This window comes from Rhododendron vialii, chromosome 3a (assembly GCF_030253575.1).
Source record: "Rhododendron vialii isolate Sample 1 chromosome 3a, ASM3025357v1".
NCBI lineage: Eukaryota > Viridiplantae > Streptophyta > Magnoliopsida > Ericales > Ericaceae > Rhododendron > Rhododendron vialii.
The window spans coordinates 8,926,923-8,948,817 of NC_080559.1; the positions used below are offsets into that span (position 1 = coordinate 8,926,923).

Consider the following 21,895-nt stretch of genomic DNA (forward strand, 5'->3'; position numbering starts at 1 on the left):
TTTTTGAAACACCTCTCTTTACTCTTTTTTTAGGCCAAACTCTTTCATCATTTTCATGGTTCTGGAAGTATAATTGCATACAAGTACGTCCTCAAGAGTGTCTGCTGTAGAAACTAAAATTCATGCGGATTTCACGAATAGCTAGCGATGAGCGCGTAGGCATAAATTTAGCAGAAAAGCTACGTGCACAGCAAGCTGTGCACAGAGCCCATTTTCTCCCGCCTCGGGTCGTATAAAGATGATCTGAGCCGGCCTAAATTCTGAAGTGATTTTGGGTGTTTTGTCAATGCCTCTAACGATATCGAACGAAGCTCATTTTTTACAGGGACCTTAAACGACATATTTTGAACAAAATGAGCGGCTCCGATCATCTTTGTGCGACCCGAGGCGGGAGAAAATAGGCTCTGTGCACAGCTCTAAATTTAGACCTCGTTGCGGGACCACTGGCCGGGTGACATTTCAGACTGTCTCGTTCACGGTATTTTTCTTTCAGGCAGATAAAGATTGAAAAGTACTACTACGCTACCATTCACCACTTTCGTTTTCCATCGCATGATATTCACGCGCGACTCTGTTTTTCCATCATATAAGACGGATCACCTAACGACGTACGTCACTAGAAGATTTAAAATTGTAAACGAAATGGGAATCTTTCACGTAACGAAATGGAAGTGAAACCACAAACTCAATTGGTTCGTTTTCCTTCAGCATTTGCATCATGGTCCTTCCACCTCCACGGGCAAAAAATTGGACCACCCTAGCTAATTGAACCTTTTGCATGATATGCTACTGATGGTCCCATGTCTAAACGGCACTCCACTACAACTGCTACCCAATGCCAAAAAGTCCAACAGCATCACCTGCCACGTGGCATCAACCCAATTTTTTTTTTTTGAACGGGCATCAACCCAGTTGCCTGCCTCTTTTGTTGCACATGCACACCCAAGAAAAGATTTTGGAGAGATCTTTTTTGCAGGGCCACGGTAATAATGAATACTCCAGCATGTATTGGAAATTAGTTCCCGTCCAGTTAAAGTTATTATTTTTTAAGTATTTATTTTTTGTTTTACGAGACAAATCACTTTTTAACAATGATTATTGTAATTTACTTTTTTAAATTTCATGTACTCTAAAATTTGTCTTTTAATGTACTTTAGAATTTGGGTTATCGATCCATAAATTTAAGAATTAAAATATATAGTTCTAGAATGATTCGGAGAATCAGACGTTCCCGGACTAGCATACAGGGGGACTAGCTAGGGGAGGGAGGGATTGAGGAGGTGCTCTCGATCTGATGGGGCCCATCTGTGGAAGTCCATGCACGCCTACTGATCATGCAAGTGTGGGGGATTTTGATTTCGATTTTCAACGCGCGCGCGCACAAAAAAAAAAAAGGAAGAAAAACCTAGGGACCATTTTAGAGAGAGCTAGCCGGGCCGACAGCCTCAAAAAGAGGAGACGTGGCTTCTTATATATACTAATATATACTAGTTGTAAACATGTAATCCTCTCTCTCTCTCTCTCTCTCTAGATAGTAGTAATTGATACATGTAGTTGCGTACATCTATACAGTATAAAACTACTGGAATTTTATTGGAACTCCAAGGCCAAATTAACCCCGAGGGTGGCCTGGTAGTCAAGAGATTTAGAGGTTCGCTCCTCTTTAAGGTTTTACGTCCAAAACGTTTCAAGTCCTGTCAACACGTTTGGATTAGTTAATACGAATTTTGCTCTGGCTTTAATTAGGTTTCTGCGCGCAAATGAACTGTAGGATTGGACTTTCAAAATTAATCGAGGTGTGTGCGTAAACTGGTGAGATACTTGAGTTATAAATAGTAAAAAACTTATAAATATGTATGACAACATTTGGATTGTGGTGAGCTGTTGCTTGTACGTTCTTGCCTTGGGAAATTGATGTTTTGGTGCAATTTGGTGGTTAATTTATTGGATGGATTGGCTGTTAGCCCCTCTTCAGTCCATGTGTTTTCGAAATTCGTTTGTAATCGTATATATAGACCTAAGTGGTCCTTTTATTTTAATTTCTCTCTCTTTTTTTTCCCCTAAAGTGGTCCTTTTTTCCCATGCTTCATCTCGTGTGTGCATATGTATATATGTTTCTATACATACATGTTCGCAGTGTATAAAAAAAAGACAAACCCAGTGCACGAGGATATTATTTGCCGACAACCTTCTAGTGGCCTATGCTTGTGACATAAGTGGTTTAAAACCTCCTGATGGGGTGTTTCTGGTAGTGAAAAATTTATAGATTTTTATTTGTGATTGAAAATTTGCTATGTGTTTCCGGTAGTGAATAAGTTGTTGAGAAATGTCAAGTTGTTTCCGTCCCGCTAATAAGTGCCCTTGGGGCATTAGTTTAACCCCTAATAAATGCAACAATTTTATATTTACAATAGCCTACATTAATTGTTTTGTAATCAACAACAACCAATAGTTTAGGGGAGCTAAACAACATGCTTGTGCAAAGAAAACTCTTTCTTGTAATTTTTCCGGTCTGTGGACAACTACCTTGCCCCCATGGGTTCCTTTCTCTTTGATGTTTAGGCGTTTTTCCGCCTCTCAGATTAATAAAATCTTCTCTCTTTTGTCAACAAAAAAAAAAAAACATTAATTGCATCGATGATGGACCATAATGTTTCCCAATAGTACCCTCTACTCAGATGCAATTAATTGACCATTTGATATTATCCAATAGTACCCACTACTCAAACGAAATTTATATTCTTACATTATTCTAAGATAAAAAAAAAACGATACATAAATAGGAAAGAATAAAATCTCTAGTCACAAAAAATGGGATGACAACTACCCCTATCCTCCTCCTCAACCTTACTAAAACTTAATGAGGTCAACAATTAAACCTCATAAAAAACAATTCTTTTGCACAATTGGCTGTCTAATATCCTAGACTCTTGTTCTTCGTCGTTCTTCCTAAAATTTTGAATAGGTATTTTTTCAGCATTTTAATTTATAAAAAAATATTATTTAACTTTTTGTCTTAATTTATCCGATTAATCATTCGTCTCGACGTGAAATAAAATAAAGTATAAAAATATAGATAATAATTAATGTAAGACGATACATAAACAAAACTATCAAATGCTAGCTAGTATTTTGTTCGTCTTCAGTGAACTTTTTTTGTTTTTAATAACCTTTTACTTTTTAGACTTCTCTTGTTGAAACGGATGATTAGTCAAAAATATATATAACATGAAAGTAATAAAAATTCAAAAAAAAAACCAACAAAAATACCAAAAAAGGTACCAAAAACTTAGGGATTTGACATGATAAATATATTATTATATCTCATATAAAGTAATAAAGCTAACATAAACCTTGACTTTAATTTTTAAAACCAGAAAACAACTAATAAAAAACAACGGTAGATTTGGCATAATAAATATTTGGTGCTGCTACATTTTAGTACTAATAGTTGAGACCCCTCGTTTACCAAATCTACAGTATTAACTAACCTTTGAAATAAAAGGTTGTTTGCTATTCTTATAACAATTAATGCACTATAACTTGTGCCCCAGGGGCATTAATTAGCATTTGCCTAATTGTAATTCTTGTTGTTGGGTCAGTTCATATAGAGTTTTTGGCCCGATTTTAATCAGATCTTCTCTAGTGATCATCTGGATTTTAGCTCCCGAATGTTTAGTCAAGTTGTGAGGAAAAAACTTTACAATTTTTTGGTGCATTAATTTCTTTGGAGAAAGAATAATTATTGCCTATTTTCTCCCAATTCAACGTCTCTCGGGGCTGATTTTGTTTTCCTTCAAAAAAATTTCCAAAAAGAGATATATAATCAAGCTCAAGCGTAATTGCTTCTATTCACTTGCGTCAAGCTCAAGGCAATACTTGACATAATTGATCCATCAGTCAAGTAGATGCATATACTCCTCCTTCTCTCTCTAAAATTAAAACTCTCCTCCTTCTCTCTAAAATTTCAATAGCCACGTAGGGTTTCAGCCGGGGGCAGCGGCGCTCCTCCTCCTTCCCCGGGCATCTTTGTATGCTTAAATACAAAGTACAATGAGCTGGACATTAGCACTACACCATCGATCCATGCAAGGAGCATAACCCAAACATAGATGGGACATACCCCTAACAAAAATGAAAGAGAAAGCAGTCTAAAACCGAGAAAGTAGCAAGATGCCAACAAAAAACAAAACACAAGCAAAACACCGGAGGCATCAACTCAATGACGCAAATCACCCAGAAACCTTCTTGCATGAACACACCCAAAAGCTCCATAATGTAGGATGTGATCGCAACTTAATAATCTACATGAAAAGCATCATATTCTGCCATCTCCTTGACATCAATTTAGGTATTTCTGAAGTCCAAATCCATGCTGAGTGGCCGGTCCAGCCGTTCATCTCGGCACGGATGACTCGGATTCAATCTGAGCGCATACGAACCTTCCATTGCTCAGTTAAGATCCGGCCGCTCTATCTGCACCACTCTACAAGAAAATGCTTGGTAGCTATCTTCCCTTCCCCAAATCCATATCATGTCATAGTCTAACTAAAATTCAAATCTCGTAAAATAATCATGGGGAGGGGTAAGGTATTCAAGTCCAAAAGAGTACAAGTAAAGAAAGGTCATCTTGGCATGACTAGATTAATTAGGGGCCGGATCCAGTCCATTTGCTCCGGACCAGTTTGGTCCATTTGGACGGCTCAAATTTAAAGAAGTGTTTTTATAATAAAAAAAATCAAAAATACTTTCTTTAAATCTAAGCCGTCCAAAATACTTTAGGACTACTCGGATACACTCAAATGGACTGAATTGGTCAGGAGCAAATGGACTGGATCCGAGCCCGATTAATTAATCAGCCCCACCCTAAAGTTAAAAGTCCAATTAAAGTTAAAAGTCCAATAAAACGGCTCCCATACAGCTCGCCAGACGTATATTATATGAAGGATTTCTAGGTGCGGTCCGTGTCAAAGACTTGTAATCCTCAAATATGGTCCCCCGCCCACATTCGGATTAGCCTAACAGAAAGAAAATATTTTTCACCAATCGTTTCCCTTCAGGAGGTTTTTTATTTTATTTTATCATCCATTTCGAAGGTTGATTTTTTATTTATTGGCTGTCCGGCCACAAAGCTTAAAGAAAAAGACTTTTCCAAATTTTCAAAGTGAGAAGACAAGGAGGGATAAGGTTTTTTTTTGGAAGTTCAAGGGAGAGAAGAAAGTTATTGAGTTCTAGAAAGTTCTAGGGACAGACCCTAGAGATCGTTGGGATGACCGTCACTCCTGCAGTGATATTTTAAGTCCTGCGGGAATTATCATCTGCTGGGAATAAATCCGATCCGTTCACCAAATTTTGTGTTTAAACGATAACAATATGAATTTGATCCAATTTTCTTGTTCAATTTGGCCAAGAAAATGACTTGAAAATCAATCTTGTCTTAGTGCTATGTGTGTTGGTCATTAGAACGCTTGTGGGTTATACATTTATATATACCTTCCAATAATAAGATAATGAAGTTGATCATAACCTTCACTTTACGTACATATATAGAATGATATCTCATATTTCTATGGTATCACTAGGTTCATTCACTTTGTATTTCCATCATCAAATTTTGACGAGATTTATGTGAAAAATGAATAGATAAAGTAATAACTATATTTTCGCCCATGGGTACTTTCACATAATTGACAAAAAAAAAAGAAGGGAAAATGACGGCCAATGACGTGTTTTGATAATTAATATCTGCCAAGGACATTTTCAGTATTAACAAATGTTCTTAATTTGTCCTTGGCGAGTATTAATTATCAAAACACATCCTGGGCCGTCATTTTCCCAAAAAAAATTCAAAAAATTCACACACAGAGACAAGCAATGTAGCATCAACAGTACCACCCAGCAAACACAAATTAAAGAAATCTAAACAAGTTTTCAACTTAATTGATTCTAATCCCAAGACAAGCATATATAGTAATTAAATTTCCAACTAACTACTACTAATTAAGAAGTTCCTCTCTCTCTCTCTCTCTCTCTCTCTCTCTCTCTCTCTCTCTCTCTAAAATAAATAATACAATTAATTAATTATCATGGCCTGACTTTAATTTCCCTTATTTTATGGTCTACTTTTTCAATGAATCACATATGTACAGATGAAACATGTCACTATTACCCATATGATCGGATGGATCATCGGAAACATAAATAGATTCCAGATTATAGGAATAAACTATGCAATAATCATGATTAACCTAATACAAATGCAGATTGCGTATCAAACTTGTGGATTTTGGTTCATTGTTCGTGGTCTAATTAAGGTACACGTTTGGGATTCTATATATGCAGTACTGATGATACCATCTCAAGTGTGCTGCTGATGTAATTAAACCAAAAATATTACTCCAACTGGTTGGAATTATTAAAGCAAAATGCTCCTGATGATGCAATGGACATATATATATAAGTTGGATCGCTTTTCCACTTATTCTCTTAAAATCAATTGGTGTTAGGAAAGCTAGGCTTTAATTAAATCTTTTTCGGCAATATTTGACATCGCAACTGCAAATCGATTTTTAGAGTGCGCGGTCGCAAGGGAGTTGCAATTGTTTAACCAAATCCACAGAGGCACTCAAGTTCAACGAGATGCATTCCAGGGAAAGATATTTTTACGGTAAAACTAGATTGGTTTGATTTGTTTTACGACTATATCATGCCGATCCGAGCAATTAATGAAGCTCTTGTTTTTTTGTTTTTTCAAATTTTAGAGGTACTTTCATTGATACAAAAATTATACATCAGAAACGGGTAGCCACTTCCAATGAGAGAGGAAAGCAATCACAAAAGAGGCCTAAACTGATCACAAACGAAACATTTAAAACCTCACACGGAAAGACTCGTTGCCAAACTTGAAAAGCCATCAAAACGACGTAGAATACCGACTAGACAGGACTGTCTCCGAACAATGAAGCTTGTTCGACTCGTAGTAGACTAAAATCACTCTATGGAGATTGAATTGGATAATAAGCTAGTCAAACATAAGACACACACACACATAGAAAACTTGCTAATTTTAATTACTATATATGCTTTTCTGAAAGCCTATACCTATAAATATTATATTCACATAATATTGTATATAACCGATAAATATGAACTTTCGTGGGACGTTCTCACAGCTAGATTGGTCTCTTAGAAACCAGGTGGGTTTCACTTGGGAATTGGAAAAACTCCAGATATGGTAATATTAAATCTTTTTATTATTATAATATAATAATACGACTAACTCTCTAGTCATCACTTTCCACAATTATCTCATGTGGTTGTCTTCTTCCCCCAGCATGTGGAAAGAAAAATTCTGGACTTTATCGACCAACTTGTGATAGACTCACAATAAATATATTATCTTTTAAATTCGTATCTTGAATACTCAAATTTAGTAGCCAGTAATTAAATGGTAGGTTCCCTAAATATGTATTTTTTTTCCTCGGCAAACGAAACATTTTATAAATCTCCAAAGGGGTGCGTCGAGAAGAAAAGCAATAGAGCGACAAGTGCTTGGTTGCAAAAAAGAAAATGGAAAAAAAAAAACATCCAACCAATAGTTGGATAGAACGCCTCAATACTAGATTACAATCTCAATTTTCGATTACTATATGTATGCTAACTCTTGTCACATATTAGATCTCCTTCTCCATATACTAGCTAATTACAAGCTAGAAGTAAGTCTCTAGAGTATGGTTTAAGGGAATAAGAAATTCCACATTCACAATCGGTTATCCTGTCATATTCAAATCACATCAAAGGCAACAGGTTTATTTAAGAAATCTTGATAAATGATACATCAAGTTGGAGGAGAAGGGAGGAGAATGCAACTGAAGGTTGAAAAAAACCCACTAAATGGGACAACCCAAACACCCAGTTGGCCAAGTCCGAAACACCTAGATTCAAATCACATCTTCTCATCGTTGAGTTACCGAACCCTGTGAATTTTTGGAACGTCTAGGTACGCTCAGAGGCGGCTCCATGTGTGTCCTTCCATGGTCAATTGACCACCCAAATTTTTTTTTTTCCCACTTAGAATACATGTAAATTTTTTGAACTAGCCTTACTTTGAACACACAATCTAATTGTCAATGAACACCCAATCCAAATGTTAATGAACATCCACCCCAAAAATAGCCCACAAATTAATCCACTTGAAATTGAAAGCATTTTGTGCAATCGAATGAGAGATTAATGGATAAATGATTACTTAATTACTTATATAGAGAGTGATGTATTTGATACCGTTGATAACGAGGATATCATGCAACGATTTCAAACTATGAAAACTCGTCGAAGACAATTCTAATAGCTTATATACTTTGCTATTTTTGGGTTGCATTTTAGATATTATGTATAGTTTCACCTAAGGGCGTCTGTACTCAGCAAAGTGCGAAACGTCCCCTTTTTTGACCAGATTTCGATGATCTGAGCCGCTCAATGTGTTCAGAATGTGATTTTAAGGGTACCTGCGAAAAATCAACAAAAAAAAAATCGAGAAGAGCTTCATCCGAGAAGTTTTTATTGAACGGTTAAAAAAAATTGCTCTAATGGAGCCCTTCCCGGCCATTTTCTTTTTTCCGATTTCTCTCAAATATCCTTAAAATCACGTTCTGAACACATTGAACGACTCGGATTATCGAAATTCAATCGAAAAATGCGAAGTCCTTACTTTAGCTAAGTAAGGACTCCCTTATAAGGAGACTACTTATGTATAATTTTTTGTTTATATATAGTTGTGATTTCTCAAGATAGTATAATGCAATTTCAGAACACCCTTAAAAGAATTGCTGGAGCCGCCACTGGGTACGCTCTAATAAACTCTTTATTGAAATGGATCTTGCGACGCGCATGTCATAGATAGATCAGAATGTAATCAGTGTGGTGACTAAAATGACACATTCATGTTATATGTACCACAAATGCTATGCATATACTATTATACAACAAAGGCCAACGACTTGTATTATATACTATGTGACTTCTTCCAACATGGACGTGAATGACAACCAGTCCAACCTTTTGCAGGGGAAGACAAAAGGTGTCCGAATCCACCTGGAAATTGAGGTGGGTTTTGTCCGAAACTCCTAATAACAAACCAAACAATTGAATAATACAAACTTGTAAGTATGAGATATAGACCTCACTGAGGCCCCAAGTGAGTGTCATTAATGTTGTACAGATAAACAAATGTTAGAGAGAGAGAGAGAGAGAGAGAGAGAGATGGGGGAGTGTGAGGAGAGGATTGAGACACGAATGTTAGAGAGACGTAATCAATTGGACAAATCTTATCTGGTCCATCTATAGCTCTCTGCTTATTGGAAAGGCAAGGGATCTCTCTGTATTAATTTCTTTTGTTTTTCTTTTGCTCTCCTGACACCGATTATGGTCTTGTTTGCTCCCATAATAATAAGAATAGATGTGGCCAAATACCAATAATGCTTTTGTCATGCCTGCACGTGACTGAAATTACTACAGTTGTGTTATCTTGTGTATGCACCGCGTGCACCTAAATCCAAATCTAAAAGACACCAACCCCGCTACGGACACGGATGTCGGATACGAAGTTGCATGCTGATGTGTTTAGCGTCGTTCGACGTAAGTGAAGTGCGTGTGTTGTGATGCATGTAGACCTACACATCAAAAACGACTCAAAATTCTCAAAATACATTTGTCTCCGGATCGAGCTTTCTTGAGTCATGACTCATGACAATATTTGTTAAAGAGTGAAGAGCGGAAAAAAAAAAGCAAACAGAATGAGACGACGTTGGGTTGGGTCTTATTAGTTGTGACAACATAGTCTTTCTAATGCTAACGCCTTCTTTCTTCGTTCATTTTCTCTTAGTTTAGGTGCGGTAGCTTTCCCACAGGCCAGCAAGGTACGGCGAAACCGAAGCAATAGTAAACGAGAAAAAGCCCTTTCTAACTTACTATATAGTAGCTGGGCATACACCACACTCTATTTGTGTGTGCACATATTTAGAATGAGTGGAATCGAAGACAATCGGCAGCCGTTGGATGGATGGTCTTGGATTCAATGAGGTGGCGCCACCTGACGATCAATTTCTGAGCCAAGATTACATAGGGACATGGGGTTGTTTCTCCTTTAAGCACAGGACTATTTTGGGATGCTCCACACGTCTCAACTATGCCACCACAATCACGCCAACACTAGAAATTACAGTCTATACAGACAATCAATTACTAGTAGGATAAAATTCCTTTTTCAACCCAAAGTAGATACTACTTTCGGATGTCTGGGTTAAGTTACGCGTGTTTTAAATAATTTCGTAGCCTTGAAATCAATGATCAGGCAAATCCTCCAGTCGTTTAAGGCTTGAAATGTTTGGCCTCCATAAGATTTGAACAAGCAACCTCGTAAAAGAAAAAACACTTATTTGTTTCTCATTTTTACTTGGCCAAACTCAGTCCGACTATACGTACAGACCTTGGTGGTACCGATAATGCACTGACCACTTTTTGGTCCCACTTCAGGTTCCCATATAAATTATCCGAGTTGTTAACTAATTTTTTAATGTCTTTTCAATTAAGCTGGTAAAAAATCAGCTCAATTTGATATGTTCAAAAAATCTTGATCCATTGTCTTACTTTTCATTCTGTACCGTTTGGGTAAGAGACGGGTAGCCCAGTAACCATATGCCCAATTCTCTTCTCTCTCTCTCTCTTCTCGATGATCACGAGTGTCTGGGTCAACTTCTGCATACCTTATTTAATCTTTTACTTTGTTCGGTCAAGATTGAACTAAGAAATTCGCAAGAAATTACTTTCTTACTTCATGATCTCAAAAATCGAACCCTAATCATGCGTGTCAGAAATAAACCCACCAACTAGCCGGATTGACTTCATAGCACAAGGAATGATTTACTCCTACATCTTCAGTAGCTGAGTCAGAATTTTAATCCCGGAAGGGCCAACTTAGTAGACATATATTTTTTATCGGAACGTTTACTTAAGTATATCAAAATGTTTTTGCTTTCGAATTCATTACATTTGTATATTGAAATGATTATTTAGGCTACATCAAATGTCACGTGTTTATTTTTTATTTATGGAAGAAAATGAGAATGTAAAATAATCGATTTTTTATCAAATTGAATCAAAATTATTTAAATTATAAGTAGCTTTACACGAATAATTATCAATAATATTCAAAATCTGATATATAGAAAATAAAATTGAAAACTCAGACGCTAAAGCAGCCGGGCCCGATCCCAATATGGCTATGCCCCAGTACATCTTTTTCCTACTACTGCTACTACTCTGCCCAACGCCACAATCCTGTCTGTCACCCTCACGATATTTTATTGCAGGAGAAAAAAAAAGATTTACGGCGTTAAATTCAGCGTGTTTAAAATTATTTTGAACGGTTCGAATTGAAAATAAATATTGACCGATAAAATTTCACCGATCAAAATTAAAAACACATTTCAGTCATTAATTGAGCGAATGAATGAATAAGATTGAGCGAAGCCGTGAAAAAGTTCTCTTATTGCAGTACAATCTCTTGCATGTACACCATTACTTCTTCTGTCATCTGTATAATCTGGAAAAAAATTTCAATGCCGGTAGATATCACGTGGTTCGTGCTCGGCCTATTTGAGCAGTCCATTACGTTTTTAGACAGCTCAAATTTGAAGACAGAAAAGGAAGAGAAAATATTGGGGTGAGAGAATTTTAATTCAAATAATCCAAATGAAATATTATACGATCCAAATGTATTGAGCGAGTATCACGTAAAATATAATAACTATCCGGCACCGAAAAATTTCTGGTATAATCTAATTTCCACATGCACAAAAACAGAAAATAAGAGGAGACAGACACAGACTGTAACTCTCATCGAGAATATAATGATTGAAATTACCCCATCACGCAAAACCTTAAAACTACTCTAGTACTACTACCACTTGCACAAGTCACACCTCTCTCTCTCTCTCTCTCTCTCCTCCCTCTCATTGTCACACTTGTAGCAGTTGCTAAATAGTCCCACATCAAGACCACAATCACCGCCCCTCCTCCAAAGTCACAAACTCCTCTCTCTGTCTCTCTCTAAAATGCCCATAAACCACTACCCCTCAGACCTCCCCCAATCACTCTGGTGGATACACCCCCAACAACCCCTCATGGACCCAACAACTCCCATTAAACCCTCAGACCACCACCGAACCGCCGCCAACGCCGCCTCCCCATTCTCCGCCCCTCTCAATTTCAACCTCAACCAATACAACGACGAGTTCGACAGCTCTCTCGACAGAGAATCTGAGAGCCCCGACAAGCGGCAATTGCGAATCGGCAACGACCAATTCAATCTGGACGTGATAAAAGAGCCGATGTTCGAGAAGCCGCTGACGCCGAGCGACGTGGGGAAGCTGAACAGGCTGGTGATCCCGAAGCAGCACGCCGAGAAGCACTTCCCGCTGGGATCGGGCGGGGGCGGAGGGAGCGGAGACTCGGGGGGGCTGCTGCTGAGTTTCGAGGACGAGTCGGGGAAGTCGTGGAGGTTCCGGTACTCGTACTGGAACAGCAGCCAGAGCTACGTGCTGACCAAGGGATGGAGCCGCTTCGTCAAGGAGAAGCGGCTCGACGCGGGGGACGTCGTCTTGTTCCTGCGCCACCGGGTCGACGCCGACCGGCTTTTCATAGGGTGGAGGCGGCGGGGGGCGGCGCCGGGTCAAGTACTGGTGGCGGGTGGGAGTGGGGCGGGAGTGAATAGTGGAGGTGGGGGTAGTGGGTGGGGCCGCCGCGTGTACTATTCTGCGCATGCTTATCCTGTGCACCCACAGCCAGCTCCTCATGGAAATGGGCCTTGTTTTCCCTACCAACCTGACTGTCTTCATGCAGGTATCGTTTTTCCACCCCTATCTTGTTTTTATCAGGAGCCTCTAGTTGATCTATTAATCTTTAGAGTAATCACGTAGCTTAAAAGCTCAAATCTCGAATTATACAGTAGTAGCTGCACGCTCTGCACGCTCAAAAATCTTTATAATATTATTTAATATTTTCCCAATTCCCCGATGCGAGACTTCACACATTTCGCTAGGGAAAATGACGGTTCAGGACGTATTTTGATAATTAATACCCGCTAAGAACAAGCTAAAAATATTTGTTAATGCTGAAAATGTCCTTGACGGATATTAATTATCAAACACATCATATATGGCGGTCATTTTGCCTTCCGCCTATAAGCCCACGTGCATCGAACAGTTACGGTTTGATCAAAAAGCCCACGCATATCGAACAATTACAGATACGATTGCGTGATAAGCCCTCGTACATAAAATAGTCACGAACACGGGATACATAAGAACACAGGATACAGTTGGGTACGGGAGAGGTACTAGACTTTTCGATATACGGAGTAAATGTAATTGTATGTATGCATATGTGCATGAAATACATGCCCGTGTCGTACGCGTAGAAAAATATTCTACTCCTAGATATTGGTTTTATTAATAATTACTCAAAAATTAATGCCACTCCTAACTTTTAATTGTATTTTTGTATTCGATATTTTGGATGACGGAAAAAGAAGAGACAGTCATGCAATCAATGAGAAAATGATATACATTTGTTTTCCGGTTCCCGGACAAATGCGTATGCGCGCGCTCACACGTATTTTGAGCAAATATTTAATATCGCCCATTTTTTTCACTCCTTCAATGTGTTTTTATGGTTATAGTCCAATAAGAAATCACTAACGCGAATCGAAGTAAATGATCACTGGATCTAGCATTATTGGACACTTCCAGATACACACGCATCAATTTTAAGTTTTTTATTTTATTTTTATAAATGCATTTCAAATTGTATCTTCTACTTTCCCTATCTTCTAATGTGATTTGAGACCCGTATTGTGCTTAGTTTGAAACAGTTAAAGATATATTGTAAAGTGCATTTACAAGAGAGAGGAACGCAAAATCTAGCTACACAAACACGTATTGACTCCAGATACGCGCACATACATATCAATTTATGTTTGTAGTATACGATAAGTTCGATAGTATAAAAATCGTTTGCTGGGGAGGAAAAAGCTTTCGAACTCACTCTCATGTTTAAACTTTCCGTTTTACTAAAATTTCTTCTTTTGATATTAATTTGAAAATCGATGAGTGGTAAATAGAATTAAACATAGCCAGGTTTTGTTGTTGTTGTTGTGCGTCTATAAATGTGGGTGTTTAATGTTTAATTTCTAAATTAACAGGAGCAGGTGGGCAGAACCAAACGTCGTCCTCTAGCAAAAACTCCAAGACACTAAGGTTATTTGGGGTGAACATGGAGTGCCACCAGCAGCCGCCGTCGCTGCTGCCAGATGAGTCCGAGCCATCCACACCAGATGGTTCATCGACATCGAGCCAGGGCGGTCAACCCCACTACTACCACTACTCCACCAACCTACCTCATCCTTCTAGTTCTAACCACATGGTAAGTTACAAACTTCAAAACAATTCTGCCAAATGTTAATTACATTACACCATGATAATTTTGTCTTCTCTTTCATTTCTGCCATGTCATTTTAGATTCGTTTTCTATTAGTAAGACATTTTATTTGTTAAGAAAGAAACCCAGTTCGATTTAGGTTTTGAAAGAGACTTTTCAGAGTAACGAGAGGGTATTTCCACTAACAAAAAATACTAAAAACTGAACGCATTTTATCATCTCATTTTCAGAGATAACAAATAGTATTTATTGGGAACCGTACACCAAAATTTTGAGACCCAAAATGAATAAGCCCAGTACTACTATAAAAATACCAAGAGTTAATGAAGAGATACGAATAGCTAGTGCAGTTTACCACAATGATTCTGTTGTTTCCTCTAATGAGACAAGTACACAAGTAGTACTCCAATAGTGTTTACTAATTTACAGACAAAATGTACACTATAGTAATACTGCTGGTTAGAGTTAGACTAGTACAGGCCCCACTTACTAATTAACAAGAAGATTTAAAGATCAAAATTAAAGAACAAGAAAAACGTTTGACCAAAAAAAAAATAGAACAAGAAAAACGTTTCCAGCTGAGGGTAAATTTCTTTAGGTCACCGACTCACCGCTCCAGCAAGTGAAACACAAATGCAAGTTACCAACCAAAATGGGTACACGTGGTGTACAGACGATGGTCCCACACAAATAATTCGATCCGTTGATAAATTTTAAATCAATCTTGTGAAAAATCAACTCAATCCAATCCAATAACTGGAAGTATTCGATCGAATTTTCTACCTTTCCATTCATAATACAGGCAAGGCTACTCGAAAAAATTATTTTAAAATTTATCAACGGATTGGATCATTTATGTGGGGCTGTGAGTGAATCCCACACGTCATACGTACACCATCGTATGTACCCATTTGGTCAGTACTAATAGTCGGGTTGCAATTGAAAGCTTTTACAAAAATTTGTGGAATCACACGCAATGGTGGGATCGGTTTAGGATTTAAAAAATAAGACACTAAAATAACAAAAATTGTTCAAAAAAAAAAGGGAAAATGATATCAAGTCTAGTTCAATAAGTGAAGATCCCTTCTGGTAGCAATGATGTATGTAAGCAACTAGACACTTTTGGATTACTTTCTGAACTTAGGGAAACATTGTCTATTCCATAATAGTAACGCATAGACAGCTTTTGTATAACACAAATACATTCATAGATGCATGCATTTATATATGTATGTATGTAGAGAGAAACTTATTCACGGAGAAGCCGTAAATAAGTTCTTCACGGCTTCGCACAATCTTGCCCGTCCATTCGCGCAAAGAATGGTTGAGATTGTTTTTCAATTTTGACCGGTCAAAATTGATTTTCAATTCGGACCATCTAAAAACACTTTGGACGCGCACATTAACCTAGCTATGTCAGTTTATGAAAAGCTCTATAAAGAAGTTATTCTGATGTATGCATATGTAATTTATCTATTTAATTATAAGTGCCATATCTACATGTAGGAATCCTGGTCTTAGGGTAACCCCATGTGCTAAGATGCATTTTTCCACCCCACTTGAGAACATTTCACAACTGTGTGAAAGGAATTGGGGACACTTGCACAAGAAAAGAAAGGGGAAGAAACAGTGCATGATTGCTTTACATTGGCACATAAATCTACATCAGTACTATGTGGGGGGCCATCAGATCATCGACCATGCTGAGAGATAGATGACTTTTGCTGGGTCTCGCTAATCAGTGTGGTCCTGCCTTCCTAGCTAGCCAGCTAGAGATATGTATTGGAGCCCATAAAGTCAACAATGGAATTCAAGCAGAAGGTATATAGTTAGAAGCCAACCAGCGACAAAAGGGTTGGTTTGGTTTTTGAGTTACTGTTTGGAAGGAGGGTACCATCTTCTGCAATTGAACCTTTCATTGTAGTTCTAGTCTGAAGATAGGTTTGTCACGTGAATTGGTGGTCTCTGACTCTATAGAATGCTTGTGGTCTGTCTCCTAAAGTAAACCATAAATAGATGGAAATAACTTTTAGTTATGGTGTACTGTTTTACGCAAGTTATTGGATCCTCTCCGGTCCCTTTATTGGATTGTTTCAGCTTGTTTTTGGTCCTTTCCATGCCCACATCAATGATCCAAACCGTTCACTCTTCATGGAACATCGAAAACAATTATTGTACCCAAAAATCAAGTTGATCGGATGCCGTTAGATATTATTTTAAAATGCATTTATCTTGCCCGAAAAAGAGGGAGAATTGAAATCCATTAAACCCATTTATCTCAAAATAAATTCATTTCGAAATCATCTCAAATGGTATCCGATCAACTTGATTTTTGACGTGGTACATGTTGTCGATCAACATGTTCTAAAATTGCCCTTGCCGTATCATTCTGTTGTATTTTTTGTATGAAAGTCGAGTCATGTATCATTTTTCACATTGATTCATTGCATGTTAAGTTGTTAACGAGGCATTATGACCTTAAAAAATCTAAGCAAAAATGGGGTTAGGACACCTTTTGGGGGGAGAACTTTTGCTTGCATTGTATTATTTGGTCCAAGTGTCCTTATAATTGGTCAGTTCTGTTTCTCGAATGAAATTAGTGGGGTAGATTTTCGGGTAAGGTCAAGGTAGATAGTGACAAGCATAACCAAATTCATGAGTTCTAATTGTTGTTTAAGTGGTTTTGAGGATTAAATCCTGGTCAACTACAAGGACATTTTTTAAACCTAGCCCCCTGTAGAAGTTAGATAGCCATCCCAATCAACACCCTCATTTATGATGAGTTCATGGAAAGGGTAAGGATTTTTACACACTCCATAGGCACACTCCTTTGTTTACTACTATCTTGAATCTTCTATGCTCTACTCTCGCTCTCAATCATTGCTTCGCAAACTTTAATAGTAGGTTGAAATTTGTTTCAAAATAAGACGCTTTCGCGTTAGAAACCGAACTATTCAACTCAGATGCATGCTCTAGATGTTTCATGGTTACTGCTGATGAGTAGAGGATGTACTAATCATCATCGCACTGTATTTTGTCTACAGGCACAGGATACCAACTACTTAAGAGGTGTCAACCAGATGAGATATCACCAAGGATGAAGATCTGTGGATGTGACTTTCATGATTTTTGACTATTTAAGGCACTTGGAATGTCCACTATAAAAAAAAAAAAGAGAAAAGAAAAGAAAAAAAGAAGGGGAAATGGAAGTCCAAAAAAATGGGGAAAATCCCAGATTTTCAGGCAGCTCCCTCATTAAGAAAAATGGTTATATCACCATCATATCATCAAAGCCCCCAGGGTTAAGGTGTGTGCGAGAGTGAGAGAGAGAGAGAGAGAGAGAAGTGGGGGGGGGGGGGGGGGGGGGGGGGGGCATAAAAGATAGGGCTGATGTCATCCAGGCCCAAATTGAGGAATGTGGATGGTTTCCACCAGGAATCTATCTAATACTTTACCACATAATGTGGTGTACTGTTGGGATTCTAGCTGAAGATTTTAGTTTCATGGGGGAGGGCCCCAATTCATGACCATCATAAGTACTAGAAGGAGAGGGTGTGTGGAGTGGAGACTTTGATCCATATTATGAGATGAGATGAGATAGATGGTAGCCCATAGTAGTACTACTAGCCCAGTCTATGCAGCTAGTACCTTTGTTTCTGTTTCTCTCTTTATTTCACTTCTCTTGTGACATGAATTACCAAAATACTAGTGCTACAGAAATTAGAGATAACAAAAAAGGGCCCAATTACTTTTTCATTCGATTGTCATCAACATTCTTCAAGCTTGCTCGCTTGCTTGCACATAGGTGTAAGCCAGTCAATAGGAATGTTTGGTTATTCTGTTTTTTGGCTTTTTGCATTTTGATTATTGACTTTTTGAATTTTGGTCAGAATGTGTTTTAAATATGGTAGAGTGTTTGAGAGATATGTGCAGAATGTATTTTGTAACATGATTAGTGTTTGGAAGATATGCCGTTCAAAAAAATAATGTTTGAAAAATATGTGCAGAATACCTTTTGTAGGTCTTTTTGTTAAATAAAATGAAAAAAGTCAAAAATGAGAAGTCAAAAACTTCCTCTTTCCCTATCTTCTATTCTCTAGACCCAAAAACTCATGTTCGAATAATGAGTTCTAGAATGAGGGAGCCAAACGGTAAAAATTCAAAAATAAAAATGCAAAAGTAGATAATGTGGTGTTTTGAAAAAATTTTAGTTTGATTTTTGGGTAATAGGTTGAGAGAGAATAAGGCAATAATTAGAGATGGAGGTAATGAGTAGAGAGAGAAAAATGAGAATAATAATTGTAAAAATGAGAGGGAAATAAAAGTAATGGTTGAAAGTAAGGATAATGAATATTTTTTTAGTTAGAATTTTTTTTTCCAAAATACCATCCAAACAAGGCATAAACATGCTCAATTTACCACAAGCTTATAAGTTAAACCAATTATCCTGAATAATGTATATAGAGTTTCAAGGACACTGGTATGCATAAACTGATTCAGCCATTTTGAGCTTATACCAAGATAAAAGAATAAAAATAAAAAAAGACCGATGTACATTTTTCAAAACTGGTTTGCCTATTTTGACCTCACTAAAAATGCTCAATTGACCCATCCTCAAATGGAGTGAACAAAATTATGTAAATCTAGTTTCAAGGGCAGACGTATTTGTAAAATAGTATATAGTTATCACACAAAAAGAAGGCGGGCGTACAGTTTTCGAAATTGTTTTGCCTATTTTGACCTCAATACAAATGCTAAATTACCGCAACATTTAATGGACCAAGAAATGTTTCTCTAAATTTTTGTCCCACTGCTCTCCAATCTTGGGTTCGCATAGCAGCAAAAATATTTAGCTTCTATGCAGTCTAGGTGCGAACTGCATACAGCAATCCGTTAATCTTGGCTGTATAAAAGTATCTTTAATAGTTTAGGTTTGCTACAAGACTCGTACCAGTAAGAAAGTAAGAATGTTTAATAAATCTACACTATTCATTATCAAGATGGAATTGCGTCCGGGTTTGGCAAAGAAGCTGAGTCCGAAACAATATGCAAACAAAGCAACTTGAACTCGAAACTGTCTCCAAATCAAAGCTAGACCATATCCAATTGCCAATTGTCTCACAAACTTTATGCTTTTAAGTAACGTGCCAAATGTTAGTTTATACCAAGCTTCCAACAATAAACATGTGTGTAAAACAAGAACTGCCATGCGAAATACTCCCAAGTTATTGCTTCACTATGTGAAATAGCATCAAAGAAATGGGTATGACTTTGAAGATCGAGGAAGAAATCGGACGATTATGCCGTATATGCGAATGAGTATAAGGATTCGAATCAAAGTAGAAATTTATTTCAAGGTTCGAGGGGGAGGAATAACCAATTGATAGACAGGCCTCCTCACTACATTCTCAAAGATCATCAGATCGAACTAATATGGTGCATACTGCAAATTCATAAATTGCAGGGAAATCTCCTACCCCTGTTTATTCTTTTACCAAGGCTTTTAGATTTTGAATCTGATAACAGACATCTTGGTCATTTGATGGCATGGAAAGTTTCACCTAATCGAACACCCAAAATAATAATAATAATAATAATAATAATGCAGCTAGAAGAAGGGTTTTGCCCCTCTCTTGGTAGTCACCCGATCAAGGCAAGTAGTAGAAGCACAAGTATCAGATAATCTAATACAGTGAGCAGTTTATTAAAGCAACAAAAGTTTGAAGAAATGTGTTGCATTACCTCATGTATTTAGCCCAAGTATAATTGTGACATAAGTATCAGCCTATCAGGTCCCATATAGATAAAGACAGGAGAGATAAACACCCGTTGACCTACGGTAACGGTGGCACTGGACGCTTAGTGGTTCTGCAAGTGGGAGGGTCCTGAGATATACACACATGTACATATAATCATTGCCCAATAGGAAGTAATCAAAACCAAGGGCACAGTTGAAGGGACTAATGTGTTTGCACTGAAAGAAAAATAATTGCCTTGTGCACAAATAGTCTAGACTCTAGACCATGTGAAAATATTTCTTCTAACTTTGCTTTTCCCCTAAGCATGCTTTTTGCCCTTTTGGACTTTCTGGGTCAAGCTCATCTCCTCTTGCACCTGAAAAAAGAAAGAAAGAGACATTTTGTCGCTTGGAAGTTAAATCTCATCAAAAGTGAAAAATCAAAGAAATATCGATATTAGCAACTGACAACAGTAACGATAGGAGGCGCTTCTTTACCAGAGATGCCCGTACAAGCTTTTGGAAGAACATCGTTTCATTTTACTGCTGCTGCTGCAAGCCCCTTCCCCTGGAACTATCCTACTTATCGTAACAAAGATAAAAAATAAAAATAAAAAAACACAGGATATAAGTTGATGACAAAACAAACAAGCTTTTGAAAGAACATTTCCAAGTGAAGTTATTCTTCTCATACTCACATAAGTGCGGTGACCACTCGTTCAGTGGTCGAAAATACAGCCCTACAGATCTCTAAATCTTAGTTGCACAAAGCGGGTGCGGGAGCGCAAGTGGGGAGCAGGGAGCGATGGAATACAGAAGCTCCCAAGGTTGGGAGCTTGAGAGGAGCATGTACATATATTATGAAAATAATGTAGCATAGAGTATTCCACTTTAAAAGTACAATCATTTTAGAAAGTGTCCTCCATAAGTCTAAGAAATGGGCTAGTGTTACAATATATGATTTTCCTTTCAAGATAACATGACTTGGGCTAGATATATGAGTTCATCATAGACCAATTAATAAAGCCAAGTGATAACTCCCTGTTTTTCTATACAAAGACCATACAAAAGCTCCCACATTTGTAAGGAGCAAGCTCCCATCTCAATGGGAGTGGGCTCTCCCGTCAAGCTCCTTAGTTGGGAGCGCAAAAGAGGGCTCCCAAGATGGGAGCGGCATCACTTTAGGAGCTCCCTGCAACTAAGCCCTAAATCATGGGTTCTCCCCTGAAGACAACCACGTTGAGCGTATCATGGCAACTGTTCGGCTTGTGCCCAAACTTACCCTCCCTTACATCCGGTATTAATGGAGTACTTTCTTCTCATACTTGAGTAAGGTATCCGATGACCTTGAAATTCCATCATGAAAAAAGGCAATTAGAGTATCCATATTAGGTGTCTGTATGATTTGAAATTGCCAATGTGCATCCAACATCATGCAGCCAATATGGTGATCCACTAAGCCACCAAAGATAACCCAACAAAGAAGTCCACACAACAGCCACCAAATGGGTCCTTTGCAACAGAACCAACCCAAAAATAGTGAAACTGATAAGAACCACTCGTACTAATTTCAATTTTGTGATCATCCTTGCAACTACTTGATCCAAGAGTGGGACTCTGCAGCTTGGATAAAATGACTTATAATCAAAGCATAAATGAGAA

At 37.8% G+C, this 21,895-nt stretch overlaps 1 protein-coding gene across 4 annotated transcripts; it reads left to right on the forward strand.

Moving 5' to 3' along the window:
* The first annotated feature begins 12,003 nt into the window (after positions 1 to 12,003).
* On the forward strand, positions 12,004 to 17,833 carry LOC131321389 (B3 domain-containing protein At2g36080-like). 4 transcript variants are annotated; one of them, XR_009198464.1, is made up of 4 exons: positions 12,006 to 12,900; positions 14,261 to 14,481; positions 16,003 to 16,317; positions 17,541 to 17,833. XR_009198464.1 is itself a non-coding variant. In XM_058352372.1 (3 exons), exons 1-3 carry the CDS (start codon positions 12,114 to 12,116, stop codon positions 17,595 to 17,597), a joined length of 1,059 nt encoding a protein of 352 aa, XP_058208355.1. In that variant the 5' UTR covers positions 12,004 to 12,113; the 3' UTR covers positions 17,598 to 17,833. The 4 variants fall into 4 exon arrangements, 3 of the variants coding, with proteins under 3 accessions (XP_058208355.1, XP_058208356.1, XP_058208354.1); XM_058352372.1 differs by lacking the exon at positions 16,003 to 16,317 and having other exon boundaries at positions 12,004 to 12,900; positions 14,267 to 14,481; XM_058352373.1 differs by lacking the exon at positions 17,541 to 17,833 and having other exon boundaries at positions 16,003 to 16,581.
* The last annotated feature ends 4,062 nt before the right edge of the window (positions 17,834 to 21,895 follow it).

Coding starts and splice junctions, on each gene's coding strand:
- LOC131321389 (XM_058352371.1), top strand. CDS start 12,114: ATGCCCATAAACCACTACCCCTCAGACCTCCCCCAATCACTCTGGTGG. Junction 12,901..14,260: donor ACCTGACTGTCTTCATGCAG/GTATCGTTTTTC, acceptor CTAAATTAACAG/GAGCAGGTGGGCAGAACCAA. Junction 14,482..17,540: donor CTTCTAGTTCTAACCACATG/GTAAGTTACAAA, acceptor TTTTGTCTACAG/GCACAGGATACCAACTACTT.